This window comes from Colobus angolensis, unplaced genomic scaffold (genome assembly GCF_000951035.1).
Source record: "Colobus angolensis palliatus isolate OR3802 unplaced genomic scaffold, Cang.pa_1.0 Scaffold141, whole genome shotgun sequence".
Lineage (NCBI taxonomy): Eukaryota > Metazoa > Chordata > Mammalia > Primates > Cercopithecidae > Colobus > Colobus angolensis.
The window spans coordinates 447,085-458,165 of record NW_012114500.1 but is presented as its reverse complement, the minus strand read 5'-3'; the positions used below and the strand labels follow the sequence as shown (position 1 = coordinate 458,165).

General features: G+C 38.2%; 1 protein-coding gene across 2 annotated transcripts in view; it reads left to right on the top strand.

Annotated features, from left to right (window-relative positions):
* Positions 1-11,081, top strand: part of SASS6 (spindle assembly 6 homolog (C. elegans)) — a 50,995-nt gene that overhangs the window by 37,205 nt on the left and 2,709 nt on the right. For both annotated transcript variants that reach the window (XM_011935169.1, XM_011935170.1), the window contains one exon: positions 9,560-9,657. In XM_011935169.1, the coding sequence (XP_011790559.1) occupies positions 9,560-9,657 (98 nt within the window). The remainder of the gene's footprint in view (positions 1-9,559; positions 9,658-11,081) is intronic.

The window sequence follows — 11,081 nt, the reverse complement described above, 5'->3', positions numbered from 1 at the left end:
GGGCGCCTGTAGTCCCAGCTACTTGGGAGGCTGAGGCAGGAGAATGGCGTAAACCCGGGAGGCGGAGCTTGCAGTGAGCTGAGATCTGGTCACTGCGCTCCAGCCAGGGCAACAGAGCGAGACTCTGCCTCAAAAAAATAAAAAATAAAAATAAAAATAAAAAATAAAAAATTTAAATCAGGACAATACTGGCCTCAAAATGAGCAGGAAAACATCTTTTCTCTTTTATTTTCTGGTATATATTGTATAGAGTTGCTTTATATTTTCTTTAAATGTTTGGTAGAATTTTCCAGTGAAATCATCTGGGTCTGGAAATTTTTTTGCCGGAGGTTTTTTTCAGCTGTGAATTAATTTTTTTCAATAGCTATAGAATATTTGGGTTATTTATTTCTTCTTGGGCCAGTTTCGATAGTTTGTGACTTTCACAGGATTAAATCATTTAATCTAAATTTTAAGCTATGTGTGAAGAGTTGTTTGTAGTATTCCATTATTATCTTTTTAATGTCTATAGACTCTGTTGTAACATCCTCTCTTTCATTACCTATAATGGTGATTTTTGCCTTGTCTCTTTGAAAAATCAGTTTGGTAAGAGGTTACCAGTTTCATGTATCTTTTCAGGGAACTGACTTATGATTTCATTGGTTTTTCAATTTACTGATTTCTCCACTTTAGTATGTTTTCCCTTCTAACTGCCTTGAGTTTGTTTGGCTCCTTTTCTCACTTTCTTAAGGTAGAAGATTATATTCTAAGAGTTTTATGTTAATCTAAACATTTAATGCTATACATGTTGTTCAGTCTTGTTTTAACTGCATTTCACAAATTTTGGTATGTGTATTTTCATTTTCATTAAGTTCAAAATTTTTTTTTCTTTTTCTTTTCTCTTTTTTTTGAGACAGGGTCTCACCGTGTCCCCCAGACTGGGATGCGATAGCATGATCACAGCTCCCTACAGCCTCAACCTCCTGGGCTTGTGTGATTCTCCCACCTCAGCCTCCTGAGTAGTTGGGACTACAGGTGCACACCGCCACACCTGGCCAATTTTTGTATTTTTTTGGAGAGACAGGGTTTTGCCATGTTTCCCATGCTGATCTCAAACTCCTGGGCTCAAGAGATCTGCCTCCCTTGGCCTCCCAGAGTGTGGGGATTACAGGCATGAGCCACCACACCCAGCCCTATTCTTTTCAAGTACACATGGAACACTAACCAAGATAGACTATGTCCTTAGTTCTAAACCAGTCTGGAATTAAACTAGAAATCTATAACAGAAAGATATATGGAAGATTTGAGGAAAATTAGAAAATATTATTTTGGCCAGATGTGGTCACATACACCTGTGGTCCCAGCTATTGGGGAGGCAGAGGTGGGAGGATCACCTGAGCCCAGGAGGTGAAGGTGGCACTGAGCTGTGTTTGCACCACTCTGCTCTGTCCTGGGCAACAGAGTGAGAGGTCTCACCAAAAAAAAAAAAAAAAAAAAAAGAGTAGTATTCTGTTTTTGTTGGGATAGTGTTCTTTAAATATATCTCTTTATATGATTTTTATTTTAGTGGTTGCTCCAGGCATTTATAATATACATACTTTTCATAGTGTGTAGAATTAATATCTTACCACTTAAAGTAGAATATACATACCTTGCCACCATATAGTCCCTTTGCCTTTTCTCCCCTTATGTTTTCATATTTCATATGTATTGTATCTGCATACATTGGAAATATTATCAGACAATCTAAAATTTTTGCTATCATCCATTATACATATTTAAAACTCGGGAGTGGGCTGGGTGTGGTCCCTTACGCCTATAATCCCAGCACTTTGGGAGGCCGAGGCAGGCGGATCACGAGATCAGGAGATTGAGACCACCTTGGTTAACACAGTGAAACTCTGTCTCTACTAAAAATACAAAAAATTTGCTGGGCATGGTGGTGGGCGCCTGTAGTAAGGCAGGCGAATCACTTGAACCCAGGAGGCGGAGGTTGCAGTGAGCCGAGATTGTGACTCTGCACTCTAGTCTGGGCGACAGAGCGAGACTCCGTCTCAACCATTGTAGAAAACAGTGTGGTGATTCCTCAAGGATCTAGAACTAGAAATACCATTTGACCCAGCCTCCCCATTACTGGGTATATACCCAAAGGATTATAAATCACGCTGCTATAAAGACACATGCACATGTATGTTTATTGCAGCACTGTACACAATAGCAAAGACTTGGAATCAACCCAGATGTCCATCAGTGACAGACTGGATTAAGAAAATGTGGCACATATACACCATGGAATACGTCTCCTTGGTAGGGACATGGATGCCGCTGGAAACCATCGTTCTCAGCAAACTATCTCCAAGAACAGAAAACCAAACACCACATGTTCTCACTCATAAAAGAAATGCTAATGAATGTTCTATCATTCAGGGAAATTATGCTGTAGAAGAACTCAGAATACCAGGAATGAAGGAAAAGAATAACAAGAACAACAGAAATGGTAAATCATTGTTCAATTCAGGTAATCAATTCCTGAATTGAACAATGAGATCACTTGGACACAGGAAGGGGAACATCATACACCAGGGCTTATTGTGGGGAGGGGAGACGGGGAGGGATAGCATTAGGAGATATACCTAATGTAAATGATGAGTTAATGGGTGCAGCACACCAACATGGCACATGTATACATATGTAACAAACCTGCACATTGTGCACATGTACCCTAGAACTTAAGTATAATAATAAAAAAAAAAAAACAGAAAGCAAACAAACTCTGGAGTGGAGAAGACTAGTTCATTATATTACCCAGTGTTTACCATTTCTGTTGTTCTTGTTATTCTTTTCCTTCATTCCTGGTATTCTGAGTTCTTCTACAGTATAATTTCCCTGAATGATAGAACATTCATTAGCATTTCTTTTAGAGGAAGTCTTCTGTCAATTCTTTTTCTTCCCCTGGGAATGCCTTTCTTTTACCTTCTTTCCTGAATGATATTTTCTCTGGATATAACATTCTGTATTCATAATCCTTTTCCTTAAGCACTTTAAAACTGTTATTCTGCTTCTTTTAGGATTCCATGATTTCCAATGAGAAATTAAATTTGAATCATTCTCCTGTAACTAGTGCATCATTTTCTCTGCCTGCTTTTAAGATTTATTTATTTTTTTAGTTTTTCACAGTTTAACAATGATGTGTCTGGGCATGGATTTTGAACTCATTTGACTTTATCCTTTTGGGGGTTTACTAAGCTTGGTAAATCTTTTCCCAAATTTTTGACGTATTCAGCCATTATTTCTTCAATTTTTTTTTTTTTTTTTTTTTTTTTGAGACAGGATCTTGCTTTGTAGCTCGGGCTGGAGTGCCGTGGCATGAACAGAACTCATGGCAGCCTTGACCTCCCAGGATCAAGCAGTCCTCCCACCTCAGCCTCCCATGTAGCCAAATATTTTTTTCTGCAGAACACTCTTTCTTTTAGGACTCAAAAGACATGAATGTAAATGTTTATTTTCCTAAAGGTCCACAACTTTCTGTTCTTCCATTCTTATTTTTTCTGTTTTTCAGATTTGATTATTTCTGTTGATCCGCCTTCAAGTTTACTCTTTTCTCTGTCTGTTCTACTATCAAGCCCACTCAGCGATTATTTCTGTTCTAAGATTTCCATTTCATTTTCTTTTCTTTTTTTTTCTTGCTGAGACTTTTTTACATTCATTTGAACATTTGAGCATTGTTATTAGAGCACGGTTATAATGGGTGATTTGAAGTGGTTTCCTGATAATTCCAGTAATTGTGTCATCTTGGGGTTCACTTCATGGTTTATGTTTTCCCTTATGAGTTGCTTACATTTCCCTAGTTCTCTGTTGAGTGATTTTGGATTGTATCCTGGATATTAGAATATTATGAGATCCCAGATCTTATTTAAATCCTAAGGAGAATGTGATTTTTAAATTTTTTTTAAATTTTTTTTTAAGCCAACAGTCTTGTTAGGTTCAAGTTCTGATTAGCCTTCTTTAGGTTGTGATTCTTCAGTTCAATTTTTTTTTAAAGACAGTTTCACTCTGTCGCCCAGGCTGGAGGATAGTGGCGCAATCTCAGCTCACTGCAATTCTGGGTTCAAGCAATTCTTGTGCCTCAGCCTTCCAAGTAGCTGGGATTACAGATGTGCACCAGCAGGCCCAGCTAATTTTTGTATTTTTAGTAGAGATGGGGTTTCACCATGTTGGTCAGGCTGGTCTCAAACTCCTGGCCTCATGTGATCCGCCCACCTCAGCCTCCCAAAATGCTGGGATTACATGTGTGAGCCACCATGCCTGGCTGTCAGTTCAAGTATTAAAGACTTTGTCGTGTCATGCTGTTTGGATCTGTCTCAAATGTGCTATTCTGTGACCTTGGCAGTAGTTTACCCCATAGTCAGTTCCCAAAGCCTTTGGTATGCTGATTAGGGTCAGATTTGTACAGCTCATAAGCGAGCCTAAGAGTTTATATACCACCTTATGGGATTTCTCCCTTGAGTTTTCTCTCCGTGATTTCCTCAGAATTTTCCGTGTCCTTAGGGTCCCCTTTCCTGGTTTTCTGGCTAGAAAATACAGGCCTTAGTTCCCCTTCCGTGCTATGCAATTACAGTTCCTGTAATTGTATCTGCATCTGTTATCAAGCAGCAAGAGGACAAAGAGAGGAGAAAAGTAGTGAGGATATTTCCCCTGTTAATGAGACCACAGTGCCTTTGGTAGGAAAATAATGATTCCCCTCCTTTAAAGTTTTAGTTACCACCTTGCCACTGTTTTCACTCTGGCACTTCTGCTTCCATATAGTAGACTGGGGATTGGAGCAGGAAAGAACATAGGGAAAAATGAAAAGAAAGAGATTTTCCTCACTCTTTTTTTTTGAGACGGAGTCTCGCTCTGTCGCCGGGGCTGGAGTGCAGTGGCTGGATCTCAGCTCATTGCAAGCTCTGCCTCCCAGGTTCATGCCATTCTCCTGCCTCAGCCTCCCGAGTAGCTGGGACTACAGGCGCCTGTCACCTCGCCTGGCTAGTTTTTTGTATTTTTTAGTAGAGACGGGGTTTCACCGTGTTAGCCAGGATAGTCTTGATCTCCTGACCTCGTGATCCGCCCGTCTCGGCCTCCCAAAGTGCTGGGATTACAGGCTTGAGCCACCACACCCGGACTTTCCTCACTCTTTGATCCTTAGGAGTTTCTTTTTTCATATCTCAGCAGAAAATGAATCTACCTTGATATTAATATTGTATTCTGGCTCTCTTATGCCTAGTATTTACATGAAGTATCATTTTCTATTTTTTTTTTTGTTTTTCCATCTGTGTCTTTAAATGTGATTTCTTTTAGATATTTGTAATTGACTCATTTTTATCCATTCTGACATTCTTAAACAATTTAAAATGTAATGCATGTTATAAGTTTTTCCATATTATGATTTGTTTTCTATATGTCCTGTTTCTTGTCTCCCTTTTCTGCTTTTTTCCTGCCTTCTTTCCAGTTAGTTTTGTGCATTTTATTTCATTTTTCGTTTTATATTTACTCTTGGCTTTCTTTTCTTTGTGTTTACTCTGGTTTACAATATACAATATCATCATGTACCTTCAAATATTTTACTACTTCCCATGTAAAATAAGACCGTTACAATAATATACTTCCATTTCTTCCTATCTTTTTGCTACTGTTGTTAAAATTTTACTTCTATCTTTGTTATAAGCTCTACTTTTTTTTTCTTTAAACCATCAAGTATATTGAAAAGACATTAAACAATGAGGAAAAGTCTCCTTGGTTAACCCATACATTACTATTTACACTCTTTTTTTCCTTTATGTAGATCTAAATTTTCATCTGGCATTTTCCTTTCTCCTCAATAACTAAGATCTCTTATAGTACAGGTTTTTAAGGCTTCTTACAATGCAGGTCTATAGGGAATTAATTCCTCTTTTGTCTCATAATGTTGTTATTTTGACTTCATTTTCTCTGAATATAGAGCTTTAGGTTGACAAGTTTTTTTCCTGTCTGTATTTTGAAGATGTTATTCCATTGTTGCCTGGATTGAATACTTTCTGGCAAGATGTCAGTAGTCTTGTTTATAATGTTTGCTTTATATGAAGTGACCTTTTTCTCTGGGTGCTTTTAAATTTTCTCTTTATCTTTAATTTTCAACAAGTTAATTATGCTTTGGTGTGGAGTTTGTATATCATGTCTAACGGGTTTTTGTGAAGTTCTTAAATAGGTTGGTTTGTAGTTTTTAATCAGTTTAGGAAATTCTAGTCATTATTCACATTTCTTTTTCTGTTTTGTTCTCTTTTTTGGTGTTTCTCCTTGGTACTCCAGTTATACATGGTTGATTACATGATATTGTCCCAGGGAGACTTAGTTTATTTCATTATATGTTTCATTTTATGTAGATTCTGATGCTGTGTCTTAAAGTTTATTAGTCTTTTCTTCTGCAGTGTATAATTTGCTGTCAATCTATCCAGTGAGAAATTTTCATTTTATATATTGACTATTTTGTGTCTAGAATTTTCATTGCACTCTTTTTTATATCTTCAATTTTCTCATACTTTTTATTTCCATTAAGTTCTTATACAATTACATTTGTGTCCCTGGTCTATAATTTCTGCCATTTCTGAATCTGTTTCTGTTGGCTAATTTTTCTTCTGAGTATGACATCTCATTGTGATCTTTGTACTTTTTGGTAAGTGGAACATTGTGAGTGTTACATTGTTGATTGTCTGGATTTTAGATTTCTTTAAAGCATGGCAGGCTTTTTTTTTTTGAAGACAGGGTTGCCCAGTATGGAGTGCAGTGATGTGATCATAACTCACTTTAAAACCAAACTCCAGGGCTTAAGTGATTCTCCTAACACAGCCTCCCATATATCTGGGACTACCGGTGTGCACTCCCATACCTACCTAATTTTTAAAAATTTTTGTAGTGATGGGGTCTCATTATGTTGCTGAGGCTGGTCTTGAACTCCCGGCCTCAAGTGATCCTCCCACTTTGGCCTCCCAAAGCACTAGGATTTCAGGTATGAGCCACTGTGCCTGCTCAAGAGTGGCAGGCATTTAAGTTACTTGTGGCTCACTTTGATTCCTTTGAGCGTTTTTGTTTTTATTCTTTAGCATTAATAGCGTGCATCTAAAGTAACTTCTACTTGAGGGTTAGTTCAGCCATATTTCAAAGCTTAAAATGCTCCTTTATTGATGGATGCAGTGGCTCAAGCCTGTAATCCCAGCACTTTGGGAGACTGAGACGAGCAGATCACAAGGTCAAGAGATCGAGACCATACTGACAACATGGGGAAACCCCATCTCTACTAAAAATACAAAAATTAGCTGGGCATGGTGGCGCACGCCTGTAGTCCCACCAGCTACTCAGGAGGCTGAGGCAGGAGAATCTCTTGAACCTGGGAGGCCGAGGTTGCAGTGAGCCAAGATTGCACCACTGTACTCCACCCTGGTCTACAGAGCGAGACTCCATCTCACCAAAAAAAAAAAAAAAATGCTCCTTTATTTATCCAGCCTTGATGAGTTTTACCCTGTGCATACGCCTAGAACAGTAAAGACTCAAGGACATTGACAGGCAGGGAGCTGGAGATTGTTCTTTGTATAGCTCCCTTATCATCAGAATTCAGCCCTACAACCTCCAGCGGTCGGATCTCCCTAAACTCTAACTTAATCTCCTCAATTTAGCAATTATGTTCTCCCTCTGCATCTGCTGTCAAGAAGGGGTTGCCAGTTAGAAAGTTTGAATCAGTTGTAGGGATCACATCTTGGAGATCACAGGCCTGCATTGTCTGTGGTCTTGTGAGAACATTCTCTTCATTTATTTTGCTCAGTTTCCTAATTGTTTATGATTGGTGGCTAGAAGTTATATTAGTATTAGTACTGGTATCTTCTTAATTTGCCTCCCTCTTATTACATGCTTTTTTAAAATAAAGAATATTAGAATCAACTTTCTTGATTAAAAATATCCTATTTGTATGTAATGCTGTTAAGGGTAGATTAATGTAGGGAGAACTGGTATCTTGATGGTATTCAACCTTGATAGCCAAGTAAAGTAGCATATATCTTTATAATTTTATCATATTAAGTTAGTATCCATCTATTCCTATTTTGAGTTTTACCAAAAACTGATGTGTACTTTCTTACGTCTTCTCTTTTTGTATGAGAGTAGTCATGAATTTTTTCTTTGATCTATTAATTTATATTTATAGATTTCCTATAGATTTATACCTTTCTGATATAACAGGAATTCCATAGTACATTATTACTTTAAATATATCTTATATGCTGTTACTTTATTTTGGATTTTTGCATAGATTTTTGATGACTTTAAAATTCAGATTCCAAGCCCTCATTTAGAATCTTTAAATAAATAGGCTTTGAAAGTCTTGAAAGGGGAAGAATTTTCAGAATGTATGAGGTAAATGCATTATTGTGATCCTTGGTTACTTTTAATACTAACATTTATTTTAATGTATTAATGTTCATATTCTTGTTTGAAAATAATTGGTAAAAGAATCATTTTGTTATTCATTTTGCTTGTATGACAGGTATTTACTTTTTTACGTAAAGAGAAGTAGGCTTCTCGGCTGGGCGGGTGGCTTATGTGAGCCTGTAATCACAGCATTTTGGGAGGCCGAGCTGGGAAGATCCCTTGAGCCCAGGAGTTCGAGACCAGCCTGGGCAACATGGTGAAATCCCATCTCTACAGAAAGATACAAAAATTAGCCTGGGCAAGAGAACGAAACCCTGTCTCAAAAAAAGAAAAGAAAAAAGAGAATTAGGCTTCCTTTTATTAACTCTTTTCAATAGCATGTGCTTGTGTTATAAAATATAGGTGAAAACTGTTTGTTTTGGTTTTTTTGTTTGTTTTTGGGTTTTTTTTTTTTTTTTTTTATGAGACAAGGTCTCATTCTGTCACCAGGCTGGAGTGCAGTGACATGTTCTTGGCTCACTGCACCCTCAACCTCCTGGGCTCAAGCAGTCCTCTCATTTCAGCTTCCAGAGTAGCTGGGACCACAGATGCGTGCCATCACCCCTGGCTTATTTATTTAGTAGAGATGGAGTCTATGTTGCCCAGGCTAGTCTCGAACTCCTGAACTCAAGTGACCCACCCAAAGTGACCCACCCAAAGTGCTGGAATTACAGGCATGAGCCACCACACTTAGGTAAAGCCTGCATTTTTATGTATAGATTTATCAGAAAACAAATTTAACCACCCATCTCAATATAGAACTGTCTCATTCACCCCAGGAATGGTAGCTCATCCCTGTAATCCCATGATTTGGGGAGGCTGAGACAAGGAGTTTGAGACCCGCCTGGGCAACATAGTGAAACCCCATCTCTACAAGAAATAAAAAATGAGCCAGACTTTGTGGCGTGTACCTGTAGTCTCAGCTACTTGGAAGGCTGAGGTGGGAGGATCGCTTGAGCCCAGGAGATTGGGACTGCAGTGAGCCATGATTGTGCCACTCTACTCCTGCCTAAGCAACAGAGCAAGGCTCTGTTTCAAACCCCTCCTCTGCCCAAAACTATCTGATTCTATATAACTCAGTTACATGAGATGTTTTTCCTTCTCACAGGTTCAGTTTAATTTGCAGTTTACAAAACCAAATGCATCACTAGGAGACGTTCAGTCAGGAGCAACTATTAGTATGCCTTGCTCAACTGATAAGGAAAAGTAAGTACTTAATGACATAAAATTTAATGTTTGCAATTTTGAAGGCCATCTTAAAGAATTTTTCTCAGTGCTTGAGAGCTGTGATACCCACCTGTCTGAGACATTGCAAGTTACTGATCAGTGGAATTTAAGTTGAATCACTCTTAGCTATAAAAGAGATTTCTCCTATTTTTCCTGTTTCCTCCTCCAACAATCTACTCATTTTTTTTTTAATGTAGGATATGCTTAGATAGTAAAATTTTATTTGTTGAAAGAGATTTTCCTACATAACTGAAGACTGGTCTTTCAGATATTCTCAGATATATTCACAGAAATTTTTAAACATTCTTCATGGTCAGCTGTTTTTGTTTTCTTATATGGCTACGTCTGCCCCTGGAAGCTCTCCATTTTTCTGACTTATTGCTTTCAATATAATCTAATCTAAAATACCAGCTAGTTAATATGCTAGAAATATGCAGAGAATGAGTAAAAAGGTTTGTGAGATTTTCCTATAGATAACATAAATAAGCTTTGATGCCTTTTTGCGACCCTGGTTTTTAAACAGGTCTTAAACAAGTCTGTTGATTCAATGACTTGTGGTTAAATCAAACCACTCATACAGACAAACTTTTCTCTCTGGGTAGGCTTCATGTTTGTAATTTATTATTACTAATATACTTATTTATTAAATTTAATGACTTTAAGGCCTGTCTGCCGATACTCATTATCATGAGCTATCACCATCCCACTTCTACATTACAAACTAAATTACTAACATAGCTCAAAGAGGGTTCCATCCCCAGCTCTCAGCTTTTATTCATTGGATCATGATGTGTTAAAATAGTTAACATTTGTGGCTGGTCACAGTGGCTCAGGCCTGTAATCTCAACACTTTGGGAGGCTGAGGTGGGTGGATCACTTGAGGCCAGGAGTTCAAGACCAGCCTGGCCAACATGGTGAAATTCCATCTCTACTAAAAATACAAAAATTAGCCGGGTGTAGTGGGCATCTGTAATCTCAGTTACTCAGGAGGCTGAGGCATGAGAATCGCTTCAACCCAGGAGGCAAGAAGTTGCAGTGAGCCGATTGTGCCACTGCATTCCATCCTGGGCAATAGAGTAAGAATCTGTCTCAAAAAAATAAATAGAAAAAATAATTTTAAAAAGTTAGTATTTGTGAGCCTCCATTTTTTAAAAAGATCAAAATTCCCTTGTTCACAGGGAGAGTACCTTGAATTCCTGTTAATGGTAGCATATCATAATGTTTAGTATATTTAATTCATCATAGGCCAGGCATGGTGGTGTACGTACACCCTCCCAGCTACTCAGGAGGCTGAGGCAGGAGGATCACTTGAGTCTTGGAGGTCGAGACTGCAGTGAGCCATGATCCTGCCACTGCACTCCAGCCTGGGGGCCCTGCCTCAAAATAAAAAAGGAAAAAAAAAA